Here is a 19,530-nt window from a genome sequence, read left to right as displayed (position 1 = left end):
TTTTACATGTTTGAAAGTAATTTGCTGTCCTTATGCTTTTTGAAACCTCCAACCAAACCAAAAAGTTGGGCTCTGTTTGAAACAACTCGGGGTACTGGCAGATTTATTTTCACTTAATTTTTGAAAAAACCATGTACAACATGTAAATTGGCAAGATGAATGACATACCATGAACCAATGACAGAACAACCATCTCCAAAGGATTTTTAAGATATGAGCGTAGTCAGCGTACTACAATGTAATGGAATTCTGCACTATTGTTAGGAGCTGGTTCTGACCCAGAATGCAGAGATATCACACAGACAACGTAGAGCAGTTTTAAAAGGTTTAATTAAACAACGTGTACTCAGAGTAACACAGTTGATTGTGTCAGGGCGGGGAAAACTCCTGGCTGGTCCGAGATAGAGGCGAGCCGACGGGGAAGAGTCCAGGTGGTTTCGGGACACGAGGGAGACAGGCAGAGATGAGTACACTGGTGGTTTTCCCAAAGTGGAGACTGAGGCTGGACGGTGAGGCTGGGAGCATGCAGGCACAGCGGAGAAAGAAGCAGGTCTGAGCGGGAACTAGAGGGTTTAAATACTGCTGGGTTGAATCTGGATGATAGCTGCAGCTGTGAAGATCGGCAGTGCATGGTAGAAGCGGCCGCGCCCCTTGACCTACTTTTCCTCCAGCACTCCAAACGGAAAAACACAGACAAAACACAGACAAACACAGACACACAGGAAAAAGACATCCAAAGCAGGGCGGAGAGAGAGCTGACCATAACAACTATGGTTTATTAAAATGACACATGATTTTATAAACTATGGAAAACATGCATAAAGAAAGAAATTCCGAGTTATGAGGCCACGGAATCAAAGTAAGGCATTTGGAAATCAACGCATTTTGAATTTGTAACAAGTGATTTGTGAAATTGTCTGGTTCATAAGTAGGGTATAACTCCTTCAAATTGTTATAGTTTAACAAAACCAAGAGAACAAAAATGTATCCTGTAAAAGTGTTTTATTAACTTCCTATAACAAAAACAATCAAAGGCATTTTATTTAGCATTTTGTCAAACCTTTAGAACAGAATCTTATGTTTACAATCAAATGTTTTCCATCATCAGTAACTCCATGACAAATATAAAAAGACACCACAGGATGGCGGAGGATAGGGCTGGGCGATATAGCCAACATCTTCTAATTTCATATCTCGATAACGATATATATCACGATATAGCATGTTGTAATTTAATAAATAAATTGCCTATTTTTTGTTTACTCCTGTGTGTATTAAATACTTAAAAATGAAAAGTATGGAGTATTTTGGCGTAATGTAAAAAAGAACATAACGTGCAAGGATCGGAGCGTAAAGCATCGTCCAAATGACGTAAATGTTGCTGTAACGCAGTTTGGCTGCAGTTTTTTTGACATTGTGGTAGAAAGGATACCGAAAAATATATACTGTAGACATTTTTGATATCGTTTTGACAATCTATTTTATCTTATCGGCCAGCCCCAGTGGAGGAACATATTTACTTCATTCAAGTGTAAAATATTTGATTTTCCCTTCTTTGTGTGTGTGTGTGTGTGTGCTGACTAAAATAAATTATTCTGGACAAGCCTCAATACTGGAAACGTTGACCTGCTCCCCAGCACACCGCCTGGCCCCCACCTCACATTCGGTCATCGCCATGGCAACGCTGCCAGCACCAGATCTGACGCACAGTGGGGCGGAGTCTTTAGGGCATTCTGACACGTTCTGACATTCACATTTAGATTCTAAAATTGAAAAGTAAGGATTATGTAATGATGTAGTCATACACATATTATATACAGTATATATACACAACATATATAATGAAGAATTAAAGGACTCTTTTGGCCATCATTCCTGTTGAGATCGGGGAATGATTGCGCTAAAAAATTATCAGAAACACTTAAACAAAGCGCTAGGTTAGCTGGACTTATTTGGAAAAGTAAACCTGTTACCAAAACTAACAGTTGTAAACATCCATCACAGTTTACAGACCCACTTTCTGTTTCAACGAGGGGTTTTTATTTTCATAGTCTCGCTTTGCCAGACCGTCCTCCAAAGCGCGCTGGAGGAGAGTCTGGCTAGTCCACACAGCATTCTGGGATGGGAGGAAAACGTGCTCTGGTTTATTGGCATTTCTTTAAACCAATCACAATCGTCATGGGCGGTGCTAAGCCCCGGAGAAAAGCAGCGGTGCCGCTGCAAAATAGGCTCGGAAGGAACTTGTTTTGGTGGAACGTGTACGTTTAAAAGTTGTTTTGGTCGTGCAACAGAAAACTCCGATTGGACAGATAGTCTATCTAGCTGTCTGGATTTACCCTGCAGAGATCTGAGGAGCAGTTAACCATAGTCCTCAGAAATCCACCGTAGTTTAGAATGCCAACACAAAGAAAGCGGAAGGTAACGGGCATCCGGCCGAAAAGAGTGAAATCCAGCGGCAACGGAGCAATCCCGGAAGTGGACTGTCGTGGATATAGACTACCTTGTTAACAATCTGTCTGATTACCTGTGTTTCTTGTCCCATTGGACTTAGTACTTAGTACAGCCTTAATGTATCGGTCAACAAAAACAAAACTCAAGTTATAGAAAAAAAGTAATGATCCTTTTAAAAAAGGTCCAGCAGACTCACCCTGACAGATTGTCCCTGGTTTGCAGTCCACACAGGATGTGACCGTCTCCTCCGGCCAGGTACAGTCGCTGTCATTAACCAACGCAAAGCTCCGGCCCATACACTGCAGAGCTCCAAGCTGACAGACACTGAGTAAACGGGCTCTGCTTGAGCCCTGTTTGGCACACAACTGCAGAGAAGTCCTAAATGAAGACAGTGTATGGGGGGAAAAAAACGTTTTAATTTCATACTTTTTCACAAGGCATTTACCTGTGTGTGATGCAGAAATAATGATCAAAAATCATACTCACGAGCACTGTGATGGCATTTTACACACACACTGAGTTTTCCCCACGTTCTCCCACAGCTTACACTTCAGGCCGGGTGGAGGAGAGGCAACTGAGGGTGCTGAAAAAAAATATATAGAAAGCAGGATTGGTGTGTGTATACTCAGGGTGTGATTTGTGAAAAAAGCAGAAGGTTTGATTTTTGTTGATCATGCACAAAAACAAAAAAACATGCAAGAATTAAATTCTCATTTCAATGCCATGGATAGAGCCAGGCATGCCAAAACACTTATTTATGCACTATCCAATGGAAAATAATGTCAAAATGAAATAGCACAATGTGGTGTCAACATAAAACACAGCGCTTATATAATACAGATAATAAAGCGCAATTGGAGGGCCAAAATTATGGACCCAATCTTTTTACGCATCCACGAATGGACCTCCATTTCTCAAGTCTGTCTTGAGCATCTGATTTGAGAAAGAAATCGGATTCGCCTGCAGTCTAAACGTAGCAATATGAGCAATAAGTACAATATGAACATACAACACTTTACAACATTAACATTTGATACTGAGAATACGTATGTACTGTACCGGCTTTACAGTGAGCGCTGGCTGGTGATGGAGACCACTGCAGGCTGGGACTGCATATGGTCTCTGACACCTCAGCATCCAGCACTGACCCCGCAGGACAGGACAGGGACAATCTCTCTCCAATCTGATAGGCTTCTTTGGTGGGCGTGGCTATAACGTCACCGTTGAGTACAGGAATCCCACATGTGTTACCTGGGACGGGAAGAGAGGGATTTTGAGCAAGAGGAGGGAGAGTGAGGGAAACACAACGACATTGTGATTCCTAGACAAAGATAACTTGAGGGTTCCTTAGAGTGAATAGTAGAGAATTTTTAGGAATGTTTAACTTGCAGCTGCAATTACATCCGGATTCATGCTGAGAGAAGGGTTGGGTATCATTTGGATTTTTACGATTCCGAACCGGTACTTTTAAAACTGTGACAGAGTTTTCGTTCCTGAGATATCCTGCTAACTGTTGCTGAACAAAAAAAAAAGAGCAGAATATGTAACCTTCCTCACAGAGTTAATGTAGGAAAGACGTACTTTTACAAACCATCGCTCCTGTCCTCCACTTCTGGTTTTCAGTGCATTCAGCCACAGCGCCTCCACTGAGGTAATGACTATGTATGCAGGAGTACCTCACCCTGTTTCCAACGAGGTAAAAGTCTCTGGGATTCTGAGGAAAAAAACAACAGTAGCTACGCTCAAAAACATACATTTAATCATCACCCCTTTACTATTTGCCATACAGTAACTAGAAACGACACAGAAACTAAAAGATCATGTTCTAAAGAGCCAAAAGTTTACTACAGTTTTGCAACATTTGCTGTCACCTTTTTGAAACCCAAGTTCTTCAAGGTTTACATTAATGGAGATACAGCATCGATCAAGCACACTCACCTCAATAAATCCGTTCCGGAGGTTTGGGGGCACTCCGCATGTCTTTGGTGGAGTCACAGAGAGACCGAAGCACTGAGGCTCCATCATCCTGCACACAAAAGTATAAGGACACGGTTGTTATTTGGTCACGAAATCTGTATCTAAAATCAAATCATCAAGGATACCAGGAAAAAGTATTATTTTCTCTCCGATATTAAAAAAAGTATATGTACTGGTTTTAATCATGCTTTGGGAGCAAGAATCTCCCATTTCGTGACACAAATCGGGTTCTCACAAAAAAAAACAATTACATTTTACAGTTAAGACATGTAGCGGCAGTGAAATCACCCATTGCTTTGTGGACTGCCGTTTTAAAGCCTTGAGTTTGGCAATTTGGCTATTCGCCATCTTGGTTTTTTTGAAACGGGATGTGCCAATTTGTGATGAGAGGGTGGAGCTAGGGAGGATGAAGCAACCAAGTCAGTGTTGTTTATGGTTGCAATGGCGCTGTGCAAAGCTAAGCGCTAAAGAGGGAAAGTTGCCAAATGTAAACCCTTCTGAAGCCAGTCATACAGTAAAGATTTACCAGGGTACTGGCACTATTCATCTACATGAAATTGTGCAAAGTTTTCCTTACGTTAGCAGCTAACGCTAGAAGAGCAACCTAGCTTGCTTGGGCGGACGCTGAACAAGGCATTTTTAGGTGATCAAAATGTTCCAATTAAGTTTGCTGAAGTGAAAACACAGTGAGAGGGTCAAAGTTTAAGACAAAAACACAGACAACAACAAAAAAAAATTCACGGCTATGTTAATGTCCACAGTGCCATGGTTAGCATTGCTAAGCCCTACACGCCCTAAAGCATCCCCTGCTTATCGTCCATTTTAACATAAATGGGACCATAATTTACTAAATGATCATGATGTATTTAAGAGGACTCTAAACTAATGATTGAGGCCATAAACTCGGCAAATTAAAAATGTTTATTGAGGTAATAAATCAAGTGAGAATTGAGGTCATTTCCCTATATACTTCTATTAAAATGGACAACTAGTGTAGTCTCCCCCTGCTGGGAATTAAACAGAATGCAGGCTTCTCTTTTCAGACCCGGAAGCTTCGTCCATTATTTTTACTTGTTGTTGGTTAAGGTTGAAGATCTCTGTCCTACTACTACGTGACAAACAAGTTTGTGTGCGCACATGTCCTTACTGTAAGTGCTGAATTTCTGCTTCCTCACAAGGCTTCTGCTCCTCCTGAAGTCCGGAGCAGTGTTGGCCCCCTCTGCTGGGGGCGGGGTTGGTACAGCTTCGGGTCCTAGATCTTTGACCGCCAGAGCAGGATCCCCAGGAGGACCAGCAGCTCCAGCTGCCATGGATCACCCCTGAGAGAAAGAAAGAAAGTTTTCCTTGTTTTTCTGTCCCTGAATGGACAGCATTTTGTTTGTTAATTTAAAAATTTGTTCGTTAAATTTTTACCTGAATCTTGATCGCTAGATGTCACCAAGTACTGTCGATAGGAAGAAAAAAAAACGGCCAAAATCGGGCCAGAGCTCCCAGTTAGCTAAAATGCCAGTTGTGGGGGCATGTTCTAAAAGGTGCCTTTGTGCCTCTTAACAGACACAAAATGCAATTAAAATGTCTGTGCAACATGAACAGGGCCCTTACGTGACAACAAGATGTGTTTTCAACTCGGACATTGTGAAGAAACCGTTTAAATTCAAAGTTTGTACTGTCACCTACCTCTTTTTCCATCGGTCGCTTCAACGAAAGCCCAGAAGAGTCGATAACAATTGCAATATGCAATTCTGATATGCATAATTTTAAACAAAACAGGATTTATTTATTTTTTAACGCTTTCTTTACATGTTCTTTTATCAAATCTTCAAATCTTGGTCAGTTTAGTTGTAGTTTAGGCGCTGCTCTTGAAAAGAAACCTATTTGAGCCTCTCTGAAAGCTAGATTTTTAATGTGTAAGTATGAAAATTACAAATGTTACACTGTTTGATTATATTTTTTTCTCTTGATATTTTAGTATTTATTGTGTTGATGTGTTTACACTTAGATGCAACCGTTAAAGCAAATTGCTGTATTTAGGGGGACTTGTTTTCTTTCATGATGATGCTAACATCCACCTTTATGTGTAGCATTTTAAATCTTTCACAGAACACATTTTTTTGTTGAATCTGTTTTAAGAATAATAACAATTTTTAAACCCAAACTAAACCTTTAACCAATCCATTATCCCGTCAGAGTCTTTTGCTTGTGTACCTGCTTGTTCTCCGATCACAGCCCCCCTCTCACAGGCTTGTCCGGACGTTCCCGGCCGGCAGACGCAGCGGCACTCGGAGCCCGTCAGCAGAGGCTGGCCGTTGTTCTGGCAGGGCCGGCAGTGACAGGGATGCTCCTCGGCCAGGTACTCCTCGGTGGCTCTTTTCAGGTGGAGCTTCTTTAAACCTGCACACTGCACTTCCTTCACGAGCTCATACAGAGGACGCAGCTAGAAAACAGTAAAAAGTATGAATGTTTGTGCATAGAAAAAAAGGAAAAGAAATGCATAGAAAAGAAAAAGAAACATAGAATTCTAGACATTTAAATATCCGATCCATCATTATCGTAACAATTGATAAAGTACAGAAACATCCTGTATCTGTTACCACTCACAGGACATTAAAACATTAGCATGTCTGACTAACTAGCGTACTAATAGCAACCTAGTGATAAATCCAATATCATCATTAGCACTAAACTATTTTGTGGGGTTCCAGGTCACTTTCAAAAAAGCTCTGTTCAGGACTGAGACATCTTCTGTCAGGGAGCTGGTGTTGCGCTCAAGTGAGTACTGTCTGCGGGAGCGTCTTGTGCCCTATCCAGGCTTATATCTGACCAGTTATAGCCCAGCCCAGCCAGTACTTTTTACCTGTTGATATACGTTTTTAAATGGGCAATCCAAACCATAAAAAAACACTTTTTCACTTGCGAAAAAGTGATTGCAGGCCCTACTTTGTGTTTGAAAGGTTGTCTCTGCCTCAAAATGACTTGATTTCATATGCTGGGTAATGTCATTTTTCTTACCTAGTCGATAAGACTGTAAATTGTTGCGCCCAACACTGTTGAAATTTACAGCTATATTTCGATTTCTTCACCTGCCATTTTAATCAGCTCGCTTTCGGGTCTGAACTTTCCTCGAAGAGATCAACTGCTCAACCGGGTTATAGGTTGCCAGGTTGAGGTGACAAAGGGGTTGAAAATTGTATATGGTGTGGATTGTGTGAGTAGGATGTGTTTCATACAAGATCTGGCAACTGGTCAACATTAGACAAACATATTGGTCTGATTATTTATGAAGGAGTTTGGGCCATGCAAATTACAGGAGTTTCCCGGGAGAAATAACAAACCGGGGGTCCGGAGATAGGGCTAAAAAATGGGAGAAAAACGGGAGTGTTGGCGGGTATGGGTTAATTAGCTAGAGAGCTACAGCTAGTAGAATGTGGCAGCAACAGTTATCAAATTCAACCCACAAACCTGATGGTCACCGGTTAGGGTTGTCTTCTTCCATTTGAAATTAAATACTCTCATTGTTTCAAAACAATAACTGAATTTTGAATGGTAAACATGCCACTGTTACCACTGTGGACTGCAAACCTGCCATGCTAAAGATGAACAACAGTAACTAAGGAGGGGGGCATAGCAAATGTTTAGTTGGACTGGATGATGGATGGAAAAACTACATCAATATTTGTAGAAAGCAAAGGTAAGTAAAATGAATATCAACAACATCTAAACAAAGCTCTAACATCAACCAATCAAACACTAAGATACAACTAGCTGACTGTCACACCTTCTGGTCTGTGACTTCAGGGAAGTCTCTGACAGACGAGGCCCAGTTGTCGTAGATCTCTCCGTTAGCCTCTGGGTTTTCCAGATCCAGGAGAGACAGAGCGCCTATGAAGGACACATCTCCTCCAAACACATTGACCTTGATGGGCATCTTGTTCACGTTGTGTCCTGCAGGCAAATGACAACAGAGCTCAGGCAAGACTGTGTGGTAGTCAAGTTTAAATTCATTTCATTTATTCAAATCCAAACTGGACAACATGAAATGGTATAGCTGTATTTTTTGACCCTACAGGGCCCACTGTGTGCTTTTTACACCCTGAATAAGAAAGCTTTCACTCACCGTGGCTGGAGGACAAAGAATTAGTTAGTTTTTCACAGGTAGTCTTAACTTTCTTCCTAAAGAGACGGCGTTTCACCTTTCTCCAGCACCTCTGATAGTCGATATGTGTTGTACCTTCAGACAAATAAGGCAGGAGCAAAAGATTCAAAACTGTTTAAAATTCTCAAATTATTAGCAGGCACCATATTTAGTACACAGTGTAGAGACTATAAAAGTAATGGGAGACGTTATTGGTAATAAACTTAACTGAAATAATAGCAACATTATTATTATTGTCAAAATTCTTACTGGTCGATACGAGCGCCTGACGGTCTAACTCCAACAAGCCTTGGTATTCGCCTCCGAGTGAGCCCTCGGAGAGGTAGTGTGTGCCGTATGTCTCAAAGAGCCGGCGGTAGGCAGCGTAGTCGTACGTGTGCGGCAGCGAGGACAAGGCCTTCCAGAAACCTTCAGACAGCGTCAGATACTGAGGGGCAGAGTTTTGGAACTGGGCCAGCTCCACTTTATTCTTCAGGATTATAAGTCTGTAGGCCTGGGCGACACATATGAAAAGACTTGAATGTGTAGGGCTGTGCAATTTAGTCAATTTTTAATCGTGATCACGATTTCAGCTCACAACAACAGAGTAATGGAGAAAAACGATTATTTTGCACATTACGTTTTGCAAGTAAACTCTTATTTTGCCTAAAAGAAAAAAGAAAAACTGGAAAAGTATTAAGGGAAAACTCACAGTTCAAGGTGTTTTCACTGTTGATTTGTTTAACTGTTTTACTGTTTCTTCAATTTCTTCATTCAATAATTGCAACATCTTTCCAAAGTCAATGAGTAATAATCGTGATTTCGATTTTTTGCATAATCGAGAAGCCCTACTTGAAAGTCATTCTCTGTTAGTTGCTGAACAGAAACCTTGAACCCAGCTGGTGACAAAGCCCAAGGACAGCTATAGCAATCTGTCACAGTAAGACTTGTAAAATAAGTGATCTGTGACTCAGATCAGGTTACATCATTACCTTATTTTCAGTGAGCTCTTTGTGGAAAGAGCGACGGTCATGTCCCACCAAGGCGTTGGACTGGATGTGCTGCATGTAGGACCAGGAGCTCTCGTAGGATTCATCGCTCTCTTCATTGTCTACTTTCACCTGCACACAAGCACAACCAAAGGCAACGTTTGGTTTCATTAGAGCAGCTGCTGTGAGATTAGTCTCACATTGCCAGACCTTCCTCCACAGCGCTGCGAAGGAGGGTCTGGCTAGTCCACACAGCTTTCCGGGACGGGAGAAAAACGTGCTCTGGTTTATTGGCATTTCTTTAAACCAATCACAATCGTCCTGGGCGACGCTAAGCGCCGGAAGGAGCCACGGTGCCGCTGCAAAACAGCCTCGACTTCCCCGAGGCCTCCTCCCAGCTGGACGTGCCTGGAACACCTCCCTAGGGAGGCGCCCATGGGGCATTCTTACCCAAACCAAACCACCTCAACTGGCTCCTTTCGAAGGCAAAGGAGCAGCGGCTCTACTCTGAGTTCCTCACAGATGACCGAGCTTCTCACCCTATCTCTAAAGAAGACGCCAGCCACCCTCCTGAGGAAACCCATTTTGGTCACTTGTGCCCTGTATCTCGTTCTTTCAGTCATAACCCAGCCTTCATGACCATAGGTGAGGGTAGGAACGAAAATTGACCGGCGGATAGAGAGCTTTGCCTTCTGGCTCAGCTCTCTTTTCGTCACAACGGTGCGTTGTTGTAGTCGTAAAACAGAAAACTCCGATTGGACAGATAGTCTAGCTAGCTGTCTGGATTTACCCTGCAGAGATCATCCGGCCAAAAAGAGTGAAATCCAGCGGAATTTCAGGCCGCAACGGAGCAATCCCGAAAGTGGAACGTTGTGGATAAAGACTACTGTGAGATTAGCTCATTACCCACGGTTATTTACTTCATTTTTAGCCATGCTAGCTGCATGGCTCTGGGGATGGCAATGTCTGTCTGTTGGATTGTCCTGTGAGGGGAATGAAGGTACTACAAAACAAGTTTCATTGATTGAATAAAAGGAAAAGGTTACAAACTGTAGCCTGCAGCAATTTGAAAACTACATATACTGTATCTACGTGTAAAATCATATCACATTTGCGGCAGACAAGTCAGGCCTTTTCCCCTTATCTATGAACATGAACACCAACATAAATGTCTTGTTCGACTCACCTCAAAGTTGTACCTGAGGATATTGTGTGGCAGTCTGTAATAGACTTTATGGTCACCACTGAACACCTTCCGGCACTGTCCTCCAAAGCTCAGAGTGTTGATCACGCCTCCTCTCAGTTTGCCGGTCAACACGTTGTACCTGTAAAGCATGACACAACAAATCTATTTGATGGACTGTTATCTAATAGGTGACCCCCTCAAACATGAAAGGCTGATTTACCCGCAAATATCGTGCTGTGTTTAGATAAAATATGAAGTGCTTTCCTTAGTAAACAATGTATTTTTGGAAAGAAATGCATCCATCCATCCATCCATCTTCATCCGCTTATCCGGGGTCGGGTCGCGGGGGTAGCAGCTCCAGCAGGGGACCCCAAACTTCCCTTTCCCGGGCCACATTAACCAGCTCCGACTGGGGGATCCCGAGGCGTTCCCAGGCCAGGTTAGAGATATAATCCCTCCACCTAGTCCTGGGTCTCCCCCGAGGCCTCCTCCCAGCTGGACGTGCCTGGAACACCTCCCTAGGGAGGCGCCCAGGGGGCATCCTTACCAGATGCTCGAACCACCTCAACTGGCTCCTTTCGACGCAAAGGAGCAGCGGCTCTACTCCGAGCTCCTCACGGATAACTGAGCTTCTCACCCTATCTCTAAGGGAGACGCCAGCTACCCTCCTGAGGAAACCCATTTCGGCCGCTTGTACCCTGGATCTTGTTCTTTCGGTCATGACCCAGCCTTCATGACCATAGGTGAGGGTAGGAACAAAAACTGACCGGTAGATTGAGAGCTTTGCCTTCTGGCTCAGCTCTCTTTTTCGTCACAACGGTGCGATAAATTGAATGTAATACCGCACCTGCTGTGCCGATTCTCCGACCAATCTCCCGCTCCATTGTCCCCTCACTCGCGAACAAGACCCCAAGGTACTTGAACTCCTTCACTTGGGGTAAGGACTCATTCCCTACCTGGAGAAGGCACTCCATCGGTTTCCTGCTGAGAACCATGGCCTCCGATTTAGAGGTGCTGATCCTCATCCCAGCCGCTTCACACTCGGCTGCGAACCGATCCAGTGAGTGCTGAAGGTCACAGGCCGATGATGCCATCAGGACCACATCATCTGCAAAAAGCAGCGATGAGATCCCCAGCCCACCGAACTGCAACCCTCTCCACCCCCGACTCACGCTCGATATCCTGTCCATAAATACTACAAACAGGATTGGTGACAAAGCGCAGCCCTGGCGGAGGCCAACTCTCACCTGAAACGAGTCCGACTTACTGCCGAGAACCCGGACACAGCTCTCGCTTTGGGTCGTACAAAGATTGGATGGCCCTGAGAAGGGACCCCCTCACCCCGTACTCCCGCAGCACCTCCCACAGTATCTCCCGGGGCACCCGGTCATACGCCTTCTCCAGATCCACAAAACACATGTAGACTGGTTGGGCATACTCCCAGGCTCCCTCCAGGATCCTTGCCAGAGTAAAGATCTGGTCCGTTGTTCCACGACCAGGACGGAATCCGCATTGTTCCTCTTCAACCTGAGATTCGACTATCGACCGAACCCTCCTTTCCAGCACCTTGAGTAGACTTTACCGGGAGGCTGAGAAGTGTGATACCCCTGTAATTGGCACACATCCTCTGGTCCCCCTTTTAAAAAGGGGAACCACCACCCCGGTCTGCCACTCCTTAGGCACCGTCCCAGACTTCCACGCAATGTTGAAGAGGCGTGTCAACCAAGACAACCCCTCCACACCCAGAGCTTTGAGCATTTCTGGACGGATCTCTTCAATTCCTGGGGCTTTGCCACTGTGGAGTTGTTTAACTACCTCAGCAACCTCCACCAGGGAAATTGATGCCAATCCCCCTCATCCTCCAGCTCTGCCTCTACCATAGAGGGCGATTAGTCGGATTTAGGAGTTCCTCAAAGTGCTCCTTCCACCGCCCTATTACCTCCTCAGTTGAGGTCAACAGCGTCCCATCCTTACTGTACACAGCTTGGATGGTTCCCCGCTTCCCCCTCCTGAGGTGGCGAACGGTTTTCCAGAAGTACCTTGGTGCCGACCGAAAGTCCTTCTCCATGTCTTCTCCGAACTTCTCCCACACACGCTGCTTTGCCTCTTTCACGGCAGAGGCTGCAGCCCTTCGGGCCCTTCGGTACCTTGCAACTGCCTCCGGAGTCGCCTGGGATAACATATCCCGGAAAGACTCCATCTTCAGTCGGACGGCTTCCTGACCACCGGTGTCCACCACGGTGTTCGTGGGTTACCGCCCCTTGAGGCACCTAAGACCCTAAGACCACAGCTCCTCACCGCAGCTTCAGCAATGGAAACTTTGAACATTGTCCACTCGGGTTCAATGCCCCCAGCCTCCACAGGGATGCACGAAAAGCTCCGCCGGAGGTGTGAGTTGAAAGTCTGTCGGACAGGGGCCTCCTCTAGACGTTCCCAATTTACCCGCACTACCCGCTTTGGGCTTACCAGGTCTGTCCAGAGTCTTCCCCCCACCCCCTGACCCAACTCACCACCAGATGGTGATCGGTTGACAGCTCCGCCCCTCTCTTCACCCGAGTGTCCAAAACATATGGCCTCAGATCAGATGAAACGATTATGAAATCGATCATTGACCTTTGGCCTAGGGTGCTCTGGTACCAAGTACACTTATGAGCATCCCTATGTTCGAACATGGTGTTCGTTATAGACAATCCATGACTAGCACAGAAGTCCAACAACAAACAACCACTCTGGTTTAGATCAGGAGGCCGTTCCTCCCAATCACGCCTCCATGTGTCTCCATCATTACCCACGTGCGCGTTGAAGTCCCCCCCAGCAGAACTATGGAGTCCCCGACTGGAGCCCCATGCAGGACTCCACTCAAGGTCTCCAAGAAGGCCGAATACTCTGAACTCTTGTTTGGTGCATATGCACAAACAACAGTCAGAGTTTTTCCCCCACAACCCGCAGGCGTAGGGAGGCGACCCTCTCGTCCACCGGGTTAAACTCCAACGTAGCGGCGCTCAGCCGGGGGCTTGTGAGTATCCCCACACCCGCCCGGCGCCTCACACCCTGGGCAACTCCGGAGAAGAAAAGAGTCCAACCCCTATCCAGGAGTATGGTTCCAGAACCAAGACTGTGCGTAGAGGTAAGCCCCACCAGATCTAACCGGTAGCGCTCCACCTCCCGCACAAGTTCCGGCTCCTTCCCCCACAGAGAGGTGACATTCCACGTCCCCAGAGCCAGCCTCTGCTGCCCGGGTCTGGTCCGTCGAGGCCCCTGACCTTCACTGCCACCCATGTGGCAGCGCACCCGACCCCAGCGCTTCCTCCCACAGGTGGTGGGCCCATGGGATGGAAAGAAATGCAATGCTTTCAAATAAAACACAGGCGTTTTTATATCACTTAACATTTTTAAAAATAATCCTATGCAGCATACAAATAAATAAAATATATAATATAACATAAAATATAAAATAAATAAGAAAACAATAAGTTATAATAAATTAAGATGATTTAGGTGGGGGGGGGGCTTAAATTAATATATAATTCAATTAAATCAACAAGTCTTAAGGCACTTCTTTTTTCACCTTTTTTAAAAACTAAAAACAAATGTTTAAGTCATTTTTAAAACCAACCAAATGTAGGTTAACTTTAAAGAAAAGATATCTGTGGACTAAAACAAAAGTATCCCTCTCAATCATCTTATGACCCACTAGAAGTGTGTGGTGGTGCGGGACGTTTGTGGGCTTCAACAAAGAGCCTATGGGCCCCACATGGGTGTGTAACCCCCAGCCAATAACAGCGCGCAGGGTTAAATTCAGTTTTTTTTATGCTATAAAATCATAACAAGAGTTATCTCAATACACTTTACAGATAGAGTAGGTCTAGACCACACTCTATAATTTATAAAGACCCAACAATTTCAGTAATTCCCCCAAGAGCAAGCATTTAGTGCGACAGTGGCGAGGAAAAACAGTGGCGGACAGACCCAGGCTCTTGGTAGGCGGTGTCTGACGGTGCCGGTTGGGGGTGTGCTGAACAGTGGCAATAATAGTCACAATAAACATAATGGAACTATGACTACAAATAGTAGTTGTAGTAGTTCATGGTGTAGCAGGGCACTGCAGGGTGTTACAGGGTGTAACAGGACGTAGCAGGGTGTAGCAGGGTGTAGCAGGACGTAGCAGGATGTAGCAAGATGTTGCAGGGTGTGCTGCCTATTATCATTTCCAACCGCTTTGCCCATTAGCATCACTTATTGACAGGGGTTACTGCATAGACTGTATAAGTGAAACTAAAACATCTGGATCGCCCCCTGGTTGCTGGCTGCAGTATAGGTCATAAACCCGCCCCTTCCATGTTAGCGGACGGGACATGGGCCAAATAAAAAAATTCAAAAGGTAGTTCTTATCACGCTGTTTGTTCAATTGTTCATTTTTCTAATACGTTTGGTTTTTATTAGTTATTTGGTGGTATAAAAACAAGAGTGAAACGCCATGATTGACAGCTGGGATTGACTGGCGATTGGCTGAGCGGGTGTATGGGTGGGACTTTGATACCGCGGCTCTACTATCTAACGTAACTGCCGAGCATTAATTCGAAAAGATTGTTTCATTCACTGCTTTGTACTGCGCTCCCTCTCTACATTCACTCTCTAGCTCGCCCGACCACCACTGTGTTCTCTCTCTAACTTTGAACACTGTGTTTCCAATGTAACACTCAGTACATATTCTACCTCTAAACTCACTTGTTACAGTAAAGACAGAGTTTCCTGCTGTTGAAGAGTTGTAGCTACTCACCCTCTGCCTGTGAAGTCAGAGTTGGGAGGCGCTTTGTCGATGTCACACGAGTACTGGCTGCTGTCTTGATCACAGCTTCTCTCATCCAGGCCGTCCTCACAGTCGTGGTCTCCGTTACACACCAGAGAACGGCTGATACACTGACCTGCATTAGGGTTTCAATAAAAAAAACTCAGTCCACATTGCAAGGACTTTTGCAAGGACTTTTAATTTAGAAAAAAAGAAATGAAAAAACATGCACAAACTTCCTTATTTATTTAACGTATTCTCATGCAAATGTTCTTTATCTTACGAAAACTTGTCCACAACAGTTTGATATGATATCTTACATAATGTGAATGTTCTGTTTGACGCTGTGAAGCGGCAACCATTATGTTACCGTTGACCGTTACATGTTACTGTTGCAATTAGGCACCATCACATGACCGGTTAAGTTTAAGTACCAAAACTACTGTTATATGAGTGGTTAAGTTTAGGCACTAAAACACATTGGTTAAAGGTTCTTTACTTGACATTAAGAACATGAATACAACAGCAAACAGTACTTAGCGGTGCCTGCTTGCAGTGAGGCAACGGTGCTAATATTTGCTTTGTAAAGATGATAGTGTGGTGTGCTGAGCAGAGAATGAAGTCACACTCCCTCTGTGTGTTGTAATCTCTGTTTTTGTTCTGATAGCTGGACCAGCCGTGCATGCGTGTTAGTGCATGTGGCCGTCGCAAAAACAATGGTATTTCACAAATTGTGGAACATTCTGTGAGAGCTGTGTTTAGGCAATCCCAGCCAACTTTTTTCAGTATTTCCAATACAGACACTTTAAAGGTGCTCTAAGCGATGTTGGGTGACGGCACTTCTTCTGTTGACGTTCAAAGTATTTTCAAACAAAAACGAGGCTAGCTCGCCCCTCCCTCCTTCTCATCCCGTCCCCTTCCTTATTGTTGGTTATTGGCTGGAATGCTGGAAGACTGTATGTTATGTTTCGTGGTGCAGTTTGGCGCAGCTTGAGACAGAGACCACGTGTTTTTACAGTGTGTTCAGGGGACAGGCAGCTCGCGGATAGTGAGGAGATGTTTGCTGTATGTGACAAAAAATGTTGTAGCCTGAAAAACGCATGACATCGCTTAGAGCACCTTTAAGGTTAGAAAAAACGGTCATGGTTGAGTTGAAATAGCCTACGTTTTTCCGTACGTAAGTATTTCACTTACATTTAGTGACGTTGAACATGACATAGTTACGTATGAAAGTTAATTTAGAAGTTAACTTCACTCAAAATAACAATGTTGACTTCTGGTTGTACAGGGGACCCGGACACCGGTCTCTCAGGTGAAAGTCCAGTGTTGTGGTCAATATTAGATACGGTGGCTTCTGATTTACTGTGCATTACTTATCGTAGGTATATGTACAAACAGTGAATGAGGATGGCCTGTTTTATTATATCTGTAAAGTCTGTCTAAATTATATATCACATATCAAGTGAAATCCTGAGCAAAACCATAACCAAGATTAACCTAATTTAGCCTAAATTTAAAAAAAACTAAATAAATAAATAAGTATTGTGGCACTTTTGTTGTTATGTGATGAACATTTTAATTCATAGTAATGTTATGAAAAAATAGCTGAGGCACATGTTCTTCAATACGATATATGTCGCAACATACCGGAGGTACAGCGGAACCTGTCTCCACAGCTTGTTGCCAGAGGACATCCTTTCTGTGGGACACATGGTTGTGTTTGCGTGGCTTCTCCTGAACATGGCTGACCCCCAAACTGGGCAAACACCTCCACATGTCGAGTCCGCACCTGAAAGGGCAGCGACCATGAACATGAATGAAAGACATGAAAAATTGAAATGATTAGCAGACTTTATTTACTGTTTTTATGATTAATTCTGGCATATATTAAGAACCACAATGGAAGGTACACGCTGTATACAAGATGTCTATACAAAATGTTTTAGGACGAGGGGGTGGAGCAGGGGAGTTCAAGCCGGTGTTCTTTATGGTTGCAATGGCGCTGCGCTAAGCTAAACGCTAAAGAGGGGGGAAAGTTGCCAATTTGAAACCCTTCTGAAGTAAGTCATCCAGTGGAAATTTACCAGCGGGTAAACGCGGACCTCCGAGTACTGCCGCCATTCATTTGCATGTGCAGCAGGAAGCGGAATTGTCCATTACATTACATTGTCCAGTTCATTCAAACTACAGATCCGCTACCCGATCTGGCAAACTTGCATAATGTAATGTAATGGATAATTCCGCTTCTAACCTGTAGGGGGACCGAAGCGGGAAAAGTTACCTAGTGTTGCTTTAAGTTTACTAAATATTTTAGGGCGACCAAAATGTTTAATGTTTAATTAACTTTGATGAAGTGAAAACGCACAGTGAGAGGGTCAAAGTTTAAGAAGAAAACATGGACAACACCCAAAATCCAGTTCATTGCTATTTTACTGTACACAGTGCCATGGCTAGCATTGCTAAGCCTCTATCATGATTGACATGTCGGCGTGTAGCCATGCCATTAAAGCATCCCCTGCTTTATTGTCTATTTTAAAATATAAATGGGAACATAATTTAAAAAATGAACATCATGCTGTATTGAAGAAGACTTGCAACAAGCGATTGAGATCAGAAACCCATTATAAAAATGACAGACTTGTTTTTGCAACCAGTGGAGCCGCCCCCTGCAGGAAATTAGAGAGAATGCAGGGTTTGAATGCAGCCACTTTCTCATTGACTTTATTTTTTAGACCCAGAAGCTTCATACATTATTTTTATAGTCTATAGTCTCCACAAGGTTAGCCATTTACTGTACGGTGTAAAACTTTTACAGTTAATGTTAGAATTAGAATAGAAGGGTAGGTTAAGGGTTAGGTTTGGGTATTACGCAATTGGGGTTACCTCCTGATCACATCTTCAGGCAATGAATATAAGTCTATACAATGTCCACACAAGTACAATACGAGTATCTGTGTGTACCTTTGTACTGGAGCAGCCGTCACACTCAGACCACTCTCCAAAAGGGCCCCATCTGCAGTTCACAGGCTGCTGACAGCTGAGAGGAATGGACATGAACATTATTAAACAACATTTATGTTATATTCCTCTCTCGAGAATGAACTGAAATGGATGCATTGAGACTGTTATCCCCCGAAAAACGGCCCCATAAGCAGCAATTACGGCCTATATTTAGGTTTATAGTGGCGTGCCCTCTAGTGGCCGTAGTAGTGATGACAGGAGCAAAGCGGGAAGTGAGGTGACAAAGTATAAGAGCAACATATTTCTGCATTAGGGGGCATGTTGGGCTGGTGGATGAGTCAAACAAACACAGGACTTGACTTTCACCCAGAAGACCGGGGTCCGTATCCCGTTTGAAAATAAAAGTAAACAGCAACGCCACCTTCTGCATCACGTGCGTAACTGAAAGTGAAGTAGCACCTGATTTTAACCCCAACCACAATCTTTTTCTAAACTTAACTAATGTTGGTTCCTAGAGCTAACCAAACTGCGACCGTTTCACAACGCCAACGACGGGTTTAATGTAAAATCGTGACGTTACGTATTGTATTTTCTGCCACCGCTAGGGGCGCTAATTTATGAAATGCTCCCGTGGGTCGTATCAGAAGGTAATAAATGGCCGATATTGTCGTATGGTTTGGAGGACTTGTATCCATCGTGCAGTAACAACAGCAGGAGAATGAGATTAAATCTAAATATCACAGGCCAAAACCATGGTACTTTGACAACAAAATAAGAAAGCTGCAATCTTATGTCTTAGAAAGAGAATTCTTTATACTGTATACCATGAGTGCATTATATTATAATAGTGTCATAAGATGTCAAGACAGCTTGTGTGGTTCATGTGTGTACACCTACCAAACTGGAGACACAAAGACGACCAACAACGCCCAACAAGACAGAGCTGCAACTAAATTTAACTGTACACAAAAAAAAGCAAGAAAACAGTTAACTCAATCTTAATCATGTTAAAGAAAAAAATGAAAAAATTGTTCTATTATTGACA

The 19,530-nt window shown here is 43.9% G+C and overlaps 1 protein-coding gene across 1 annotated transcript in view; it reads right to left on the bottom strand.

The window, feature by feature from the left end:
* Positions 1–985: 985 nt before the first annotated feature.
* Positions 986–19,530, bottom strand: part of LOC144531015 (complement component C7-like) — a 20,027-nt gene continuing 1,482 nt past the window's right edge. The window contains exons 2-18 of the mRNA XM_078270884.1: positions 19,383–19,444; positions 18,486–18,561; positions 17,172–17,313; positions 15,516–15,660; positions 10,736–10,874; positions 9,553–9,681; positions 8,831–9,074; positions 8,543–8,656; positions 8,204–8,370; positions 6,634–6,862; positions 5,576–5,747; positions 4,390–4,477; positions 4,033–4,165; positions 3,511–3,702; positions 2,938–3,034; positions 2,648–2,829; positions 986–1,763 (exon numbers count right to left, since the gene is read on the bottom strand). Coding sequence (XP_078127010.1) covers positions 1,591–1,763; positions 2,648–2,829; positions 2,938–3,034; positions 3,511–3,702; positions 4,033–4,165; positions 4,390–4,477; positions 5,576–5,747; positions 6,634–6,862; positions 8,204–8,370; positions 8,543–8,656; positions 8,831–9,074; positions 9,553–9,681; positions 10,736–10,874; positions 15,516–15,660; positions 17,172–17,313; positions 18,486–18,561; positions 19,383–19,444 — 2,484 coding nt within the window. The 3' untranslated portion in view covers positions 986–1,590. The remainder of the gene's footprint in view (positions 1,764–2,647; positions 2,830–2,937; positions 3,035–3,510; positions 3,703–4,032; positions 4,166–4,389; positions 4,478–5,575; positions 5,748–6,633; positions 6,863–8,203; positions 8,371–8,542; positions 8,657–8,830; positions 9,075–9,552; positions 9,682–10,735; positions 10,875–15,515; positions 15,661–17,171; positions 17,314–18,485; positions 18,562–19,382; positions 19,445–19,530) is intronic.

This window comes from Sander vitreus, chromosome 16, assembly GCF_031162955.1.
Source record: "Sander vitreus isolate 19-12246 chromosome 16, sanVit1, whole genome shotgun sequence".
In the NCBI taxonomy this organism is placed as follows: domain Eukaryota; kingdom Metazoa; phylum Chordata; class Actinopteri; order Perciformes; family Percidae; genus Sander; species Sander vitreus.
Note: the sequence above shows the minus strand (reverse complement) of the source record. Positions and strands in the feature narration are given on the sequence as shown.